The sequence below is a fragment of the Oncorhynchus clarkii genome, chromosome 33, assembly GCF_045791955.1.
Source record: "Oncorhynchus clarkii lewisi isolate Uvic-CL-2024 chromosome 33, UVic_Ocla_1.0, whole genome shotgun sequence".
NCBI lineage: Eukaryota > Metazoa > Chordata > Actinopteri > Salmoniformes > Salmonidae > Oncorhynchus > Oncorhynchus clarkii.
Genome location: NC_092179.1, coordinates 22,925,243 through 22,943,335, shown reverse-complemented (window position 1 = coordinate 22,943,335; position 18,093 = coordinate 22,925,243). Strand labels below are relative to the sequence as shown.

General features: G+C 44.9%; 1 protein-coding gene across 1 annotated transcript in view; it reads left to right on the top strand.

The window, feature by feature from the left end:
- Window positions 1-536: 536 nt before the first annotated feature.
- LOC139392712 (uncharacterized) overlaps window positions 537-18,093 on the top strand; it is a 28,051-nt gene continuing 10,494 nt past the window's right edge. Inside the window, exons 1-2 of the mRNA XM_071140911.1 lie at window positions 537-779; window positions 5,719-5,917. Of these exons, the coding sequence (XP_070997012.1) occupies window positions 5,726-5,917 (192 nt within the window). The 5' untranslated portion in view covers window positions 537-779; window positions 5,719-5,725. The remainder of the gene's footprint in view (window positions 780-5,718; window positions 5,918-18,093) is intronic.

Below are 18,093 nucleotides of genomic sequence, written 5' to 3'. Positions count from 1 at the left end.
CCTCACCACACATGAAAGCCACACATGCCAGAGTTTCACCTTGTGAAAAGGAAGACAAACATTTCTGAGTCACACTGCAGGTCTGATTAAGCCACGCAACCCTCTAGAAAAATAAGGGCTACTCTTGTTAGGGATTAAGATATGTTGTCCATTTGGGGGCTTCTCTCTCTCTCTCTTTCTTTCTTTCTTTCTTTCTTTCTTTCTTTCTTTCTTTCTTTCTTTCTTTCTTTCTTTCTTTCTTTCTTTCTCTCTCTCTCTCTCTCTCTCTCTCTCTCTCTCTCTCTCTCTCTCTCTCTCTCTCTCTCTCTCTCTCTCTCTCTCTCTCTCTCTCTGTGTCTATCTGGTGTCTGTTGTTATAGCAGGTTCTGTGTGTGTGTGTGTGTGTGTGTGTGTGTGTGTGTGTGTGTGTGTGTGTGTGTGTGTGTGTGTGTGTGTGTGTGTGCGTGCGTGCGTGCGTGTGTGAAAAGTGTTCATAGGTGGGTGCACAGCCCAAGTCCGAGTGACCAAAAGCAGTCCGCTCCCCTCTGATCGTTCTCAGTGCCTACCTTCACACACACAAGGAAGGGCACACTGCTCTGGTCTGCCAGAGCACACACACCTACACACACCTACACTTACACACCTATACACACCTACACACACCCACACATACACACCTATACACACCCACCCTCTCTATTCCCGGCACCCTGAGCAACCTCTTACCATTGGCCAGGTCCCCTAGCCCTCAGCATCTCCATCACGGCTGAAGGGACCATTCAAGAAAACAGGAGACAGAGGTAAGCCTTCTGGGTGCTATCTTCACTATGGGCTATGGGTTTTAGTATGCAGGATTTGCAAGGCACTAGCTAAATGAACCCCTCTAAACAGTGCTGTTCACAGGGGTTTGTGCAGTGCATGGACACGTTGTCTAATTGCTGATAGAGGTTTTGATATTCCATTTTTTTATTGCTTTGGGATTTGAACATCTATTCTTGGTTTGGATGTCTAGTGTCTGATCATATCAAGTAAATATATTTATTTATTTATTAAGTGTTTCCCTATTTCTTGCTTAGTGCACAACTGGCTTGGTAATTGTGGTGACAGCAGGTGACTTCGAGGAGTAGAGACGGCACTTTTGACACGTCCTCAATTGGGACCTTAACATTTGATCCGATGTCAAATTTCATACTGAACAGAGCAGTGGTTGACGTACTTTTTAGGGATGAAGTTATGCACGTTCTTGATTGGATCCTTTAATTGGATTGTTAGCGCGTTGTACCAAGTGTTTTGATCCCTTCTAGTAACCATTGTGGTGAAGGGGAAATTTGCACCCTGGATTGGAATCAGCAGGTTGACGAGATTGGAGATATTATATTTGGCAATGGGTCTATTCATATTTTGCCTGAATTTCAAGTTAAAGTGATTGATTGTACTTTTGGCTCTTCAGTTTTGCACAAATTAGTCTCACTGCTAATTTTGTGTATGTAAGTCTGTCAAAAAAAAATCAGCTTTGCTTCCGGCTATTGGGAAGAATAAAAAAAACTGTCAAATCACTGAATATCAGGAATGCCCAAAGCAGAGCCAAGCAAAACACAGAGGCAGTCTGTAGGCTGCACACACTCACACACACACTGTGTGCTGTGAAGGCGTGTATAAAAGCAAGCCTCTGTCTTTAGTATAGTCCCTCTTTCACCGTTGCCATGCGTTGTCATGGTTTCATGACATTATGAAAACTGACAGATTCCAGACCTTTCTCTATGCACCAATAAAAAGTAGAAAGTGTGCTGTAATAAATAGCAGAGGTATGAAACCACATTTAGATGGCTCTCTACCTCATATCAACAAAGAATGGATTTATGACTAAAATAAGCTGTTTTGTTTTATTTTAATCGGCACTCATCCCAAAAATAGAGGCTCAATGTTCTTTCTGAAAGATAGATGTGTTAGCTGTGTGTGTGTCTCTGTGAGGGTGGTGTTTGTGTGAGTCAGTGTTTAAGTGTGTGTGTCTGCAAGTGTGTGTGTGCGCATTGAATGAAGGTTTTCCTTGCAGTCGTAACTCACTGCCATCCTGTCCACAAACCTCGATGGAATTTCGAGTGTGAGTGCTGAGACAGGCCTGGACGTGGACTCATAAAGAACCTCTGTGAAGGCCGAGGAGGCGAGTCAGCTCTCTCTCTCTCTCTCTCTCTCTCTCTCTCTCTCTCTCTCACACACAGTGATATTTTCCCTCACTCTCTCCAGCTAACCCTGAGGGCCAGTGCCTCATCCACGTCTCTCGCACTCCTCTCTTTCTTCCCTCGCTCTCCATTTCCCTGCCGGCCTAGAGGACTCTCTCTTCCCTCGCTCTCCATTTCCCTGCCGGCCTAGAGGACTCTCTCTCCTCTCGTTTTCCAGGGCCTTTTTTGACCGGCCTGTTTCAGTTCAGTCCAAAGTCAGGCCCTGTGTTACTGTAGAGGCTGCACTCACAAGTTGCTGTCTGGTCCTTCTACACATTACAGGATGTAGCTGTCAATGATCTACTGAACATCATTTAGACTGGCCTTTTCTTTTTCTGGGCTCAGTATCAACTTCACAGCCAACAGTCAGTCTGGAATTGACCATTTTTATTTTAGTGTCCAGAGATAGTCCTTTATAACCTACAGATGGTCGTGTCAGACATTGTTACTGTTTGTTTGCAGTACGTGGGGAATTAAGTACGAAGCCTAGCATCAATGCTCTCTTCCAAGGAGGTGGTGAGAGAGAGAGAGAGAGAGAGAGAGAGAGAGAGAGAGAGAGAGAGAGAGAGGGACAGAGAGAGAGAGAAAGAGAGAGAGAGAGAGAGAGAGAGAGAGAGAAACACATCACATTCAGAGAGAAAGAGGTCTGACTCAGAGTTTTCTGCACAACAAGCGGAAAAGCACACATGATAAATGTTCACCAATTCAAGAGAACCAAAACTTCTTATGATAACATAGTCAAAATGTTGTGACATATTCTAGTAGGGAATAAAAACCAATAGTAGTAAGACAAAATGCCCCCAAAATTAACAGGGGGAAACAACCCATATTTCCCAGCACCTTGTAAACCAATGTGTTGGGAAGATTCAGCAAAAAAACATGTTCCCACGACACCACTGCATATAATTGCAGGTACAGCAGCCTTTACCAGATAAACTCTGACCCTTCACCTTTGACACACCACAGGCAGCCAATGATTAAAACCAAGATGGCCACCACCTCTTACAACAGTGCGCTCCGGGCTTTAAGGAAGGAGGTTTCAGGGGAATTTGGAGGACTCATATTTCATCTATTTGTGCTGTCTGCACCTTGGTAATGAATATTGAATTCCCTGACCTCAGAAGTGTGTTCTACCAACCAAACGTTCAAACCGGACCCACATCACACCCATGCAGTTGGTAACGGAGTGATGCTGAGACTCTTTCAAATCTGTCATACAAAAACCAATGACTGCAAAGTTAAACAAACCATGTGCACAAGGACTACTTTTAATGACAACAACAGAAAACCTTTACTAGAAGAACATTGCTGATGCAAAATGTGTTAACAACGACTGTTTGTGCTGTTGGTGCCGCCATTCTGTTACCAAAGTTCTTCAAGTAAATGTGTTTTTGTAAAAAAAATCTGTGGAAATTGTTATAAGTCATCCAATGAGTTGAATGGTTTGTTTAAGTTTACAATTACTGGTTTTTGTTTGACATACATTTTAGTCTCAGCATCACTCTGTTACCATGAAATTGCCCTGCAGGAACTGTAACATGGGCAAACAAATCCTTTTCATTTGGATATGATTGGTTTCCATGGCTATTAGAGCTGTATCTAATGCAGAGATGTGACTTTCCAATGTGTGTGTTGGCGCTCTGAAATTCAAAGGCTTGCATATATGCATTGTAGGAAGGCCATGACATTTAGCAAAGACATAACAAAGACATTTGTGACTTCCTTTGTTGCCTCTGAAGATTGGGGATGGATGATACAGCCTTTGCCATACACACTACCGGTCAAAGGTTTATCTTTATTTGAACTATTTTCTACATTGTAGAATAATAGTAAAGACACCAAAACTATGAAATAACAAATATGGAATCATGTACTAACCAAAAAAGTGTTAAACAAATCAAAATATATGTTATTTTATCCTCAAATGGCCACCCTTTGCCTTGATGACAGCTTTGCACACTCTTGGCATTCTCTCAACCAGCTTTACCTGGAATGCTTTTCCAGCAGTCTTAAAGGAGATCCCACATATGCTGAGCACTTGTTGGCTGCTTTTCCTTCACTCTGCGGTCTGACTCATCCCAAACCATCTCAATTTGGTTGAGGTTGGAGGGTTGTGGAGGTCAGGTCATCTGAGGCAGCACTTCATCACTCTCCTTCTTAGTCAATTAGCCCTTACACAGCCTGGAGGTGTGTTGGGTCATTGTCTTGTTGAAAAACAAATGGTTGTCCCACTAAGCACAAACCAGATGGGATGACGTATCGCTGCAGAATGCTGTGGTAGCCATGCTGGTTAAGTGTTTCTTGAATTCTAAATAAATCACAGACAGTGTCACCAGCAAAGCACCCCCATACCATAACACCTTCTCCTCCAAGCTTTACGGTGGGAAATACACATGCGGAGATCATCCGTTCACCCACACAGCGTCTCACAAAGACACGGTGGTTGGACCCAAAAATCTCAAATTTGGACACCAGACCAAAGGACAAATTTCCACTGGTCTTAATGTCCATTGCTCGTGTTTCTTGGTCCAAGCAAGTCTCTTCTGATTATTGGTGTCCTTGAGTAGGGGTTTCTTTGCAGCAATTCGACCATGATTCACACAGTCTCCTCTGAACAGTTGATGTTGAGATGTGTCTGTTACTTGAACTCTGTGAAGAATTTGTTTGGATTGCAATTTGTTCATTAGAGGCTGATAACTCTAATGAACTTATTCTCTGCAGCAGAGGTATCTCTGGGTCTTCATTTCCTGTGGTGGTCATCGTGAGAGCTAGTTTCATCACAGCGCTTGATGGTTTTTGTGACTGCACTTGAAGAAACTTTAAAAGTTCTTGAAATGTTCAGTATTGACTGACCTTCATGTTTTAAAGTATTGGACTGTCATTTCTCTTTGCTTATTTGAGCTGTTCTTGCTGTTCTTGTTGACATATGGACTTGGTCTTTTACCAAATAGGGCTAACTTCTGTATATGCTCAAACGCATTAAGAAGAAATTCCACAAATTAACTTTTAAGAAGACACACCTTTTAATTGATATGCATTCCAGGTGACTACCTCATAAAGCTGGTAGAGAGAATGCCAAGAGTGTGCAAAGCTGTCATCAAGGCAAAGGGTGGCTATTTGAAGAATCTCAAATATAAAATATATTTAGATTTGTTTAACACATTTTGGGTTATTACATTATTCAATATGTGTTATTTCATAGTGTTGATGTCTTCACTATTATTCTACTATGTAGAAAATAGTACAAATGAAGAAAAGCCCTTCAATGAGTAGATGTTCAAAATTTTGACTGGTAGTGTAAATGCTCACTACTTTCTTATGGTTGGTTCATAAGATTATGCTAATGTTTGAATCTAAGTCTGAATAAAATAAAATATACTGAAGGTTTAATCAACGTGTCTTCTTTGTGTACCATGAACGCTTCATCCAAATGTTTCTTTATTAGTGTTCAGGTTGGGTTCAGGGTTCATGAACTCACTCTCTGTGTTCAGTGCTTGGTTGACATGTCCTGTGTTTCCAGGTGGACTATGAGGATGTTGGAGGGGCTCATATTAGGACTCTTCGTCCTCAACGCAGTGGTGGCCAACCCCAGATTTGCCCGGCAGGTGGAATTAGACATGTACGACAGCGCTAACTATGATGTGGATCTAGAAAACTTGAATTTGGAGAATCCGGATGTCCATGGTTATGAAGATGGACTGACTATTGACGAACCTCAGGTAAGATACTGGGGGGAAATTGGAGGGATGTGTGACGGAGATGCTGAGATTTGACCTCAGACCCGTTTGAACATTCTAAGAACGTATCCCTCTATCCACACGTCCTTGAAGCAATCACTAATCAGTGTGATAGGTAAAAGAAACTAGCAGATTACATACTATAGCTTACACTGACTCACTTATGACAAGTTAGTGGCAGAGTAAGGAACCTCACATCATAGACATCCTATGAAGGTGAATGTATTACTTTGAATTTTGTACATTGTACGTATCACATTACTGTTTTGCCTTGGTTGATATTGCCTGCACTTTGCTAGCTCCATTTCCTGACTCAGACGTCAATGTCAAAGTGCCATGTAAGTTGGTGGATAAAGCATTGATCTTGTGGAATAATGATATGACTGTGGAGTTGTTAATTTTTGTGTTTTTTGTTGTTGTGTGTGTTTACTTACCAACTCTCATGACGTAATAAAGCAATTTAATTTGTTGATGGGGACTTATCATGGCTTTACACCCCACAGTATCCTGAGCATTGATGATGGAATCTGCATTAACGAAACATTGGAAGAGTTCGAGACCCAAGGACTTGGGACTATATGTTTTTATCTGCAAAATGTATCGTTTTGAGATCATTTGTATTTTCAAGTCCCAGATCTCAGAACTGTTTTGTGATGTCTTCCTCTTTCACGACTCAATAAGTATACAGTCACATACAATTATTTTTGATTGACAACCCAGCATTGTGTGATTGGATTGCATATAGAACTTTATAGCACCAAATGGACAGCTGTTTGAGCAGATAGAACCTTCAGATTTTTGTATTATATTGTAAATGTACTTGTAAAAGACCACTTAAAAAGCAACTCTATGTGAATAAAAAAGCAATTGGACCAAAATGTCAGATAGAACCTCACAAGTTGTCCTGCTTATTAGTTTGAATGCTCATAGCTGACTGTAGTTTTCAACGCTTGTCACTTTGGCCCAATTCCATGTATCCCTTTCCTCCCCCTTCTCTCCAAACTGCACTCGTTCACTCCCCCTCAAGGGTTGATTGGCACCGATGGATTGTACTGTATGCATGGACTCAAACTAGGGAGTCTTGAACGTTTTTGAAAGACATCTTTTTAACTCTTCTATGAAGAGCAATGGTTGAAGGGAGAAGTTGAGTTTTGATTTGCATGGGATTAGAGGTTCCATGCTTCTCAACTCTGATTATTAGATTACATCTAGGGCTATTACAGCCGTGTAGCATTCGGAGTCAAATACCGCCGTTGCTGTGTCTGTAGACAAGACTTGATGGGCTCAGTGAACATTTTTCCTCAGCTACAATGTCTTCAGACAGAGAATAATGCATACAATTACATTTTATTCATCTATGTCGAAAATCTTTATCGTTAGTCAGAGTCAGGTATTCAATTTCCCTCTGAAAGCAGGTGTATTTCACCCCCCTTTGGGATTAGATTGTAGACTACAAACAATACTGTTGGTCTTGTGTTGGTTTATCAATGTGTATATGATATCACAACTTTTTTTTCTCTAATGAGAGTGATTCGAATTTGATGAGTTTTGCAGATTACGTCATCTCAGAGAATGTTCTAATGGCTCAGTTTGATGGAGGAAGGTGATGTTAATGCAGAGTGTGTGTGCGTGTGGGCGTGTGCGTATGTGCATGTGAGCGTGTGTGCATTTATGCATGTGTGTTGCTTCGGATAATCACTTGTTAAATTACCACATTTTTATTTCAAGCAATTACATCTAATTAAATCTCATTTACATTGGCCCAATTAAAACTCTTCTTCTCAAAATGAACAGGACAGATGGAGTATAGACCATAGGATCCAAAAGCCTTGCATACAATGCAATTGTCAGAATCGAGTACTCAATCTGACTCTGAAAGCAGGTGTATCTTTCCCCGCTTTGGGTTTACTACTTGGTTGGTTCTGGGTTTATTATCCAGTTCATCGTGATGCCATTTTGCATGGTCAAACCCATCATCCACAATAGGGGGCAGGCCCTATAGCCTGCCGTTACCACCTGGATATTTATGTCTATGTGTCAGTTAGATCAGTTATTTATCAATGTTACAAAATGAGACATCTGATTTACTGTCACTGCTGGTTTAAACTGCCCATTTTTCAGAATATTTCAAATTGGCTGTGGGGAGAAGAACAACATGCATGAAAATATTGTGCTTGTGTGTTGGGGCTGGGGGGTAGGGTGGGGGGGTTAGATTGAAATGTATGCATTGAGCAATACAGCTGTATCATATCTGGCCGTGATTTGGAGTGTCACGACTTCCACCAAAGTCGTTTCCTCTCCTTGTTCAGGCGGTGTTCGGCGGTCAGCGTCACCGGTCTTCTAGCCATCGCCGATCCACTTTTCAATTTCCATTTGTTTTCTTACACACCTGGTTTCCATTTCCATCATTAATTGTTGTGTATTTAACCCTCTGTTCCCCCCATGTCCTTGTGTGGAATTGTTTGTTTGTAAGTGCTTGTACGTTATGTTACTGGTGAGTGTCGGGTTTTGTACCCATGTAGGTTATTTTTGTATTGCTGTGGGTTTTGTAATTAAACTGCTCCGGCTATTACCTATCTCTGCTTTCCTGCATCTGACTTCACTGCCACCAGTTCCGCAACCCTTACAGAATTCTACACCACCCATATGGAGTCAGCAGGAGCAGGTGCCCTTGGTATAGGGGTCGAGGAGCGCGTCCTGGAGGAAGAGGCGATGATCCACCATCTCGGTGCCGCCATGGACCACATTGTCCAAATTATGAACCGCTGGAAGAGACAGGGAGTTTCTCCAGCGCCTCCCCCAGCACAACAGGGACCTCCACTACTCACTCCCCCTGCACCCGGTTCCAGTGGGATTCGTCTCACCCTCCCCGGGGAGTACGATGGGACGGCTGCCCGCTGCCAGGGTTTCCTGCTGCAGTTGGATTTTTACCTGGCAACCATCCACCCGGCTCCTTTGGGCCGTGAGAGGGTGTCCGCCCTCGTCTCATGCCACTTTGGAAAGCCCTGGAGTGTGCCAACGCCATGTGGGTGGAAGGAGATGTGGTGTTGGACCTCTTTGAGGAGTTCACCCGTCGTTTCCGGGCATTCTTCGACCCGAGGGCAGAGCGGTGGGTCTTTTCCACTTGCGGTAGGGGACGAGAAGCGCACAGGAGTTCGATTTGGATTTTCGGACCCTGGCCTCCGGAGCGGGATGGAACGACAAGGCCCTGATCGACCACTATTGCTGCAGTTTGCTCGAGGACGTCCGTCGAGAGTTGGCCTGCAGGGACACCACCATTACCTTCGACCAGCTGGTGGACCTGTCCATTCGGCTGGATAACCTGCTGGCTACCCGTGGACGTCCAGATCGGGGTCTCAAGTGGTTCCATCCCCCAGCACCACCACTCCGATGCCCATGGAGTTGGGAGGTGCTACGCTCAGGGAGACTGGAGCAGGTTCCGTCTCGTGCACCATCTGTGGCCGCAGAGGTCACACTGCCGGTCGGTGCAGGGTTGGTTCCTCTGGGGATTGAGGCAGCAGGCAGGGCACTCTGGCGTCACCCCAGGTGAGAATGCACCATTCTCACCCAGAGCCCTCTGTTGCACACATGTTTTTGTTCATAACTTTTCCTGAGTTTTCCCTGCATTCCCAGCATAAGTTGCTTGTCGATTCAGGCGCGGCTGGGAATTTTATTGACAGATCATTTGCCCATAGTATAGGGATCCCCATCGTTCCTGTGGCTACGCCCTTCCCAGTTTACGCCTTAGATAGTCGACCATTAGGGTCAGGGTTGATTAGGGAGGCCACCGCTCCTCTGGGCATGGTGATGCAGGGGGGTCACACGGAGAGAATCAGTCTCTTTCTCATTAACTCTCCTGCGTTTCCCGTGGTGCTAGGCCTACCCTGGTTAGCTTGCCATGACCCCACTGTTTCATGGCTACTGAGGGCTCTCACGGGGTGGCAGTGAGAGTGCTCGGGGAGGTGTTTAGGGGTTTCAGTAGGTGCTATAATGGTGGAAAGTCCAGACCCAGTCTCCACCGTGCGCATTCCCCCCGAATATGCCGATTTGGCTCTCGCCTTCTCCAAAAAGACGGTGACTCAATTACCACCCCATCGACGGGGGGATTGTGCGATAAATCTCCTGGTAGACGCAGGCGGTGACGGTGGCTATGGAAACATATGTCTCCGAATCCCTGCGTCAGGGGTACCGTGGTGTATATTGATGACATTCTGATATACTCTGCTACACGTGCCAAACACGTGTCCCTGGTGCGCAAGGTGCTTGGTCGACTGTTGGTGCATGACCTGTACACCAAGGCTGAGAAATGTCTGTTCTTTCAACAGTCCGTCTCCTTCCTAGGGTACTGCATTTCCACCTCAGGGGTGGAGATGGAGAGTGACCGCATCTCAGCCGTGCATAATTGGCCGACTTCCACCACGGTAAAGGAGGTCCAGCGGTTTCTAGGATTTGCCCATTACTACCGGAGGTTTATCCGGGGTTTTGTTCAGGTAGCGACTCATATTACCTCACTGCTGAAGGGGGGACCGGCACGTTTGCAGTGGTCGGCTGAAGCGGACAGGGCCTTTGGTCACCTGAGGGCTCTGTTTACCTCGGCTCCCGTGCTGGCCCGTTCGGATCCCTCTTTGGCATTCATAGTGGTGATAGTGGTGGACGCGTCCGAGGCTGGGATAGGATAGGAGCCGTGCTCTCTCAGCGCTCGGGTACACCACCGATGCTCCGCCCCTGTGCCTTCTTCTCGAGGAAGCTCAGCCTGGTGTAGCGAAACTATGACGTGGGGGACTGGGAGCTGTTGGCTGTAGTCAAGGCTTTGAAGGCGTGGAGACATTGGCTTGAGGAGGCTAAACACGCTTTTCTCATCTGGACTGACCACCGCAATCTGGAGTACATCCGGGCAGCGAGGAGACTGAACCCTCGCCAGGCAAGGTGGGCCATGTTTATCACCCGTTTTGTTTTCACCCTTTCATCCAGTCCAGGTTCCCAGAACTGTAAGACAGAGGCACTGTCCCGGCTGTATGACACAGAGGAGCGGCCCATGGATCCCACCCCCATACTCCCCACCTCCTGCCTGGTGGCGCCGGTAGATTGGGAGCTGGACGCGGACATTGAGCAGGCGTTGAGTGTAGAGCCCGCTCCCCTCCAGTGTCCCGCTGGGTGTCTGTACGTTCCGTCTGCTGTCCGTGACTGGCTGATCTATTGGGCCCACACGTCACCCTCATCTGGTCATCCAGGCATCGGTCGGACGGTGCGCTGTCTGAGTAGGAAGTACTGGTAGCCCACTTTGGCTAAGGATGTGAGGGTTTATGTTTCCTCATGCTCGGTGTGCGCCCAGTGTAAGGCTCCTAGGCACCTGCCCAGAGGTAAGCTACACCCCTTACCCGTTCCACAGCGGCCATGGTCACACCTGTCGATCGATTTCCTGACCGATCTTCCCCCATCACAGGGAAACACCACGATCCTGGTTGTTGTGGATCATTTCTCTAAGTCCTGCCGTCTCCGCCCGCTGCCCGGTCTCCCTACGGCCCTACAGACTGCGAAAGCCTTGTTTACACACGTCTTTCGGCACTACGGGGTGCCTGAGGACATGTCTGATCGGGGTCCCCAGTTCACTTCGAGGGTCTGGAGGGCTTTCATGGTACGTCTAGGGGTCTTGATCAGCCTTACCTCGGGTTTTCACCCCGAGAGTAATGGGCAGGTGGAGAGAGTAAACCAGAATGTGGGTACGTTTCTGAGGTCTTATTGCCAGGACCGGCCGGGGGAGTGGGCAGCATTCGTGCCCTGGCCCAGAACCCCCCTTCCAGTGCGTACTGGGGTATCAACCGGTTCTGGCTCCTTGGCATCAAAGTCAGACCGAGGCTCCTGCGGTGGTAGACTGGTTCCGGCGCGAGGAGGAAACATTGGACGCCGCCCATGTTCACCTTCAGCACGCCGTGCTGCGCCAGAAAGCTGGCGCAGACCGTCACCGCAGTGAGGCCCTGGTGCGAACACAGGGGGACTGGGTCTGGCTCTCGACCCGAAACCTGCACCTCCGCATGCCCTGCCGGAAGCTGGGTCTGCGGTTTGTGGGGCCATTGAAAGTCCTGAGGAGACTGAACGAGGTGAGTTACAGGTTACAAATTCCCCCAGATTACCGTATTAACCGCTCGTTCCATGTGTCTCTCCTCAGGCCGGTGGTGGCGGGCCCGCTCCAGGACACTGAGGTGCGGGAGGATCCTCCGCCCCCTCTGGACATCGATTGTGTATTTAACCCTCTGTTCCCCCCATGTCCTTGTGTGGAATTGTTTGTTTGTAAGTGCTTGTACGCTATGTTACTGGTGAGTGTCGGGTTTTGTACCCATGTAGGTTCTTTTCGTATTGCCGTGGGTTTTGTAATTAAACTTCTCCGGCTATTACCTATCTCTGCCTATCTCTACCTATCTCTGCTCTCCTGCGTCTGACTTCACTGCCACCAGTTCCGCAAGCCTTACAGGTCCCATAGGGCGGCGCACAATTGGCCCAGCGTCGTCCGTGTTTGGCCGTCATTGTAAATGAGAATTTGTTCTTAACTGACTTGCCAAGTTAAATAAATGTTAAATTAAAAGAAATAAATACAGCTGCAGGGTTGGAGCCTCTCAACTCACTTGCATACAATGTATTCATAAAGGGCTGGGGAAGGGATTCAATTAGGACAGGACTGTAGCTACATTAGACATGGAACTAGTATGGCAAGTATGGATCAAAGTCAATGAGTGGCGTTTCTGTGAGAGGTGTTAGTACCTTCTACAGTAGCCTGTAGATACCGATGGCCTATGTGGCAAAGGAGATTATAGCCCTTGTTGTTAAGTTCAATTCTAACCCACATTTGGCCCAGGTCTGACATCGGCATGCTAAAATGGGCCAAACTGCTCTGTGCTTGCCAGAACCCAAAGGGTTGTATGTGGGCCAGAGGGTTCTGTCGGACATTAAAGAGAGCGCTGCCCATGCTAGAAGTAGCCTTCAACGGCCCAAGTTGGATGTGATGCAACTAGTCTGCAATGCAGGTTTGACCAGAGAACACTAAAACAGCCCATTTCAGCCAATGTTCCCATTTATTTTATTTTGTAACAAAGACACAATGCCAAAACTATGTCAGGCTGGCATGAGGCTCAACAGCGGGATCAGATTTTCGACTCGTTCCCCTTGAGCCAAATCATGTAAACTGAACCCGATGTGGTATGCCACCATCCAAGTCAGTCCCACAATCCAATGCACATTTGGCTATTATGAGATGAGGGATCTGTGTGCAAAACAATGTTGTAGTCGTTCATTAGTCTGCTGGGTTATCAATGTGCAATCTCAGAGAATGTTCTAATGGCTCAGTTTGATGGAGGAAGGTGATGTTGATGCATAGAGTGTGTGTGTGTGTGTGTGTGTGTGTGTGTGTGTGTGTGTGTGTGTGTGTGCGTGTGTGCGTGTGTGTGTGTGTGTGTGTGTGTGTGTGTGTGTGTGTGTGTGTGTGTGTGTGTGTGTGTGTGTGTGTGTGTGTGTGTGTGCGTGTGCGTGCGTGCGTGTGAGTTGTTTTGGATAATCCCATCTGTTAAATTACCACGTTTTATTTCAAGCAATTACAGCTAATTACATCTCATTTACATTGTCCCAATTCAAACTCTTCTTCTCAGTATAAACAGGACAGATGGAGTATAGTGCATGTAATCCAAAAGCCTTGGAATGATTCAGGGGAAAGAGAAACTGATACAGAAGAAAACAAACCCTTGACAATAGTGTAGATAGAAGACAGGAAAAACTCCAGCAGTTCCCTTCAGACCTTCTCTTCAGTGGTGTGTGTGTGCTGGGGAAAATATACTCTAGATCGCTTTCACATGATTAACATTTTCAGTGCGATTTTAGAATATTTGTTAGTGTGTGGCAGCGCTTGCCCTTGATACAGTTGGCTACTGAAGGGTGAGAGGGCAGATTTAGGAATAAGGATGTAGAGTGGGAAAGGGGATCAAGCAGACTGGAAGGAGTCCTCCCTCCGTCAGAGGAGACTCAATGATGATCTCTGCTTTCTCTTTCCAGCTCTCTATTGCCTTTCTTAATTCTGCAGCTCGTCTGACCCTAACCCTAAGAAGCGTCACACTTTTCTCCTGTAAACTGTAATCCAAGGCCAGAGTTACTGATCTGGTGCAGCCCTTTGCAGACACTCCTAGAACAGGAGCTGACTTGGTTTAGAGCACTGTAGAGTATGTGTCTGTTGTGAATAGGTCACAGGTCACATTGCATCAGCAACATGCAAATGGAAGCTTGTAATGCTCTCTTTGGTCTATTTAAATGGTACCTCTAAGCAGCTTCAGAATAGCAGCTTTAGAGACGGTGCTAGGGGCCACTCGTGGAAAACAAGTGAAGTTATGTAATAAAAATGCGTAGCTTTATTCTGTTTATACCTGATTGTTATTAGCCTCTAGTGGTGTCCTTAAAGATGTTAATACCAGACCTGGGTCAAATACAGCCAGGTATGGAAAATACTTTCAAATACTTGAACTGCACTTCATTTAGTTTTCCCGTTACAATAGAACCAATAGAATAGTCCTAAAAGTTCACATTTCAAGTTAAATCAAGCTCATCTCAAATTTTACTTATAAATATTTTAGCGAATTCTGATCTATACTGCAATTTCACATAAGATCCACAAAAGTATTTTTTTTAAATACAATCATTGCATATGCATTTTATTTATTACATCATAATACATGACAACTTTGCCATTGTTTTGGCTATTTCTCAAATTAAAGTCTGTGGTGTTGCTTTGAAAACAAACAGACGTGTACCTCTGATCGCTTAGGTGTCCTATGACCTTGTGATTGGCAGTTGCTGCATGTGGACAGGGATTAGTGTTTTCATCAATTTATAGGTCACGCGTGCTGAACACGGGTCATCTGGGCACCACAAGTCCTTATTAGCCCACTTAGCTAAACCCTAAACGTGAGCCAAGTGTTTAAGTCCTCCGTCACGTGTAACTAGGTCACCAAACTTTATAGCAGAAAGCCTTTCAATGGACAACATATTGTAAACAAGCTCTCTGCAAAATGTTTTGATCTTACATAGATATTGTATTTCTTACCATTAGAATGCATTAACTTGATGTCTTACCATGGTAAATTATTTTAGTGCACTGGCAGGATTGAAACAAGTCTTGTATTTCCTGGGGAAGTCAAATAAAAAAAAAAAGTAAATGCATTTTCTGGGTGAGTGAGAGAAACTCAAAACAAGTCATGTTTACTTCCTTATCTCAATACAACAGAAAAATCTAGGTAAAATTGACATTTTTTGCGGTGTGGCTGCAATGTATCTTGTGTCATCATGAAGCCATCATTGAGCGAAGTTGGCCTTTGTAGAGAGCGGCAGTGGGCCCTGAGAAAGACACACAGAACATTACACAAAGGCAGATGGAACGTGTGTATACAGATGTTCATGTGTGTACAGTCCCATATGCCTGCCATTGAAACCATTTGGAAAGTAATCAGACCACTTGACTTTTTCCACATTTTGTTACGGCCTTATTCTAAAATGGATTCAATTGTTTTTTCCTCATGAATCTACACACAATACCCCATAATGACAAAGCAAAAACAGGTTTTATAATTTTTTGCTAACTTATTCATAAAAAAAAAAAGAAAAACATTTACATAAGTATTCAGACCCTTTACTCAATAGTTTGTTGAAGCACCTTTGTCAGCGATTACAGTCTCGAGTCTTGGGTATGACGCTACAAGCTTGGCACACCTGTATTTGGGGAGTTTCTCCCATTCTTCTCTGCAGATCCTCTCAAGCGCTGTAAGGTTGGATGGGGAGCGACTCTGCACAGCTATTGTCAGGTCTCTCCAGAGATGTTCGATCAGGTTCAAGTCCGGGCTTTGGCTGGGCCACTCAAGGACATTCAGAGACTTGTTCCGAAGCCACTCCTGCGTTGTCTTGGCTGTGTGCTTAGGGTTGTTGTTCTGTTGGAAGGTGAAACTTTGCGTCTGTCTGAGGTCCTGAGTGCTCTGGGGCAGGTTTTCATCAAGGATCTCTCTCTGTACTTTGCTCCATTCATCTTTCCCTCAATCCTGACTAGTCTCCCAGTCCCTGATGCTTAAAACATCCCCATAGCATGATGCTGCCACCACCATGTTTCAATGTAGGGATGGTGCCAGGTTTCCTCCAGAAATGATGCTTGGCATTCAGGCCAAAGAGTTCATTCTTGGTTTCATCAGACCAGAGAATCTTGTTTCTCATGGTCTGAGAGTCTTTAGGTGCCTTTTGACAAACTCCAAGAGGGTGGTCATGTGCCTTTTACTGAGAAGTGGCTTCCGTCTGGCCACTCTACCATAAAGGCTTGATTGGTGGAATGCTACAGTGATGCTTGTTCTCCCATCGCCACAGAGGAACTCTGGAGTTCTGTCAGAGTGACCATTGGATTCTTGGTCACCTCCCTGACCAAGGCCCTTCTGCTCAGTTTGGCCAGCTCTTGGAAGAGTCTTGGTGGTTCCAAACTTCTCCCATTTAAGAAGGATGAAGGCCACTGTGTTCTTGGGGACCTTCAATGCTGCAGACATTTTTTGGTACCATTCCCCAGATCTGTGCCGTGACACAATCCTGTCTCAGAACTCGGACAATTCTTTCGACCTCATAGCTTGTTTTTTTCTATGACATGCATTGTCAACTGTGGGACCTTATATAGACAAGTATGTGCCTTTCCAAATCATGTCCAATCGATTGAATTTACCACAGGTGGACTCCAATCAAATTGTAGAAACATCTCAAAGGATTATCAATGGAAACAGGATGCACCTGAGCTCAATTTCGAGTCTCATAGCAAAGGGTCTGAATACTTATGTAAATAAGGTATTTTCTATTTTTTTTTATGTTATACATCTGCTAAAAATTCCACACCAAAAAAGCTTTTTAATTATGGGGTATTGTGTATAGATTGATGAGAAAAAAAATAATGAATGAATTTTAGAATAAGGCTGTAACGTAACAAAATGTGAAACAACGGAAGGGGTACAAATACTTCCCAAATGCACCGTATTTGTTTAAAATTCTTGTTTATTTGTAAAGAAGCACTTTCCAACACCCCTATGTGCATGGAGTACCAAAGTTATTCATTCCATTTGCCGGTTTTGGGTTCCATTGTATATCTTCTTGGACCTAAACAAGCCTGATATTGCCTGACAACTAGAAGACTCCTAGACAAACCCATTCAGCCTCTTCCTGCACATTGTTTTAACTTACTGGTTTTACAGTGCCTTGCGAAAGTATTCGGCCCCCTTGAACTTTACGACCTTTTGCCACATTTCAGGTTTCAAACATAAAGATATAAAACTGTATTTTTTTCTGAAGAATCAACAACAAGTGGGACACAATCATGAAGTGGAACGACATTTATTGGATATTTCAAACTTTTTTAACAAATCAAAAACTGAAAAATTGGGCGTGCAAAATTATTCAGCCCCCTTAAGTTAATACTTTGTAGCGCCACCTTTTGCTGCGATTACAGCTGTAAGTCGCTTGAGGTATGTCTCTATCAGTTTTGCACATCGAGAGACTGAATTTGTTTCCCATTCCTCCTTGCAAAACAGCTCGAGCTCAGTGAGGTTGGATGGAGAGCATTTGTGAACAGCAGTTTTCAGTTCTTTCCACAGATTCTCGATTGGATTCAGGTCTGGACTTTGACTTGGCCATTCTAACACCTGGATATGTTTATTTTTGAACCATTCCATTGTAGATTTTGCTTTATGTTTCTGATCATTGTCTTGTTGGAAGACAAATCTCTGTCCCAGTCTCAGGTCTTTTGCAGACTCCATCAGGTTTTCTTCCAGAATGGTCCTGTATTTGGCTCCATCCATCTTCCCATCAATTTTAACCATCTTCCCTGTCCCTGCTGAAGAAAAGCAGGCCCAAACCATGATGCTGCCACCACCATGTTTGACAGTGGGGATGGTGTGTTCAGCTGTGTTGCTTTTATGCCAAACATAACGTTTTGCATTGTTGCCAAAAAGTTCAATTTTGGTTTCATCTGACCATTTCTTCTTCCACATGTTTGGTGTGTCTCCCAGGTGGCTTGTGGCAAACTTTAAACAACACTTTTTATGGATATCTTTAAGAAATGGCTTTCTTCTTGCCACTCTTCCATAAAGGCCAGATTTGTGCAATATACG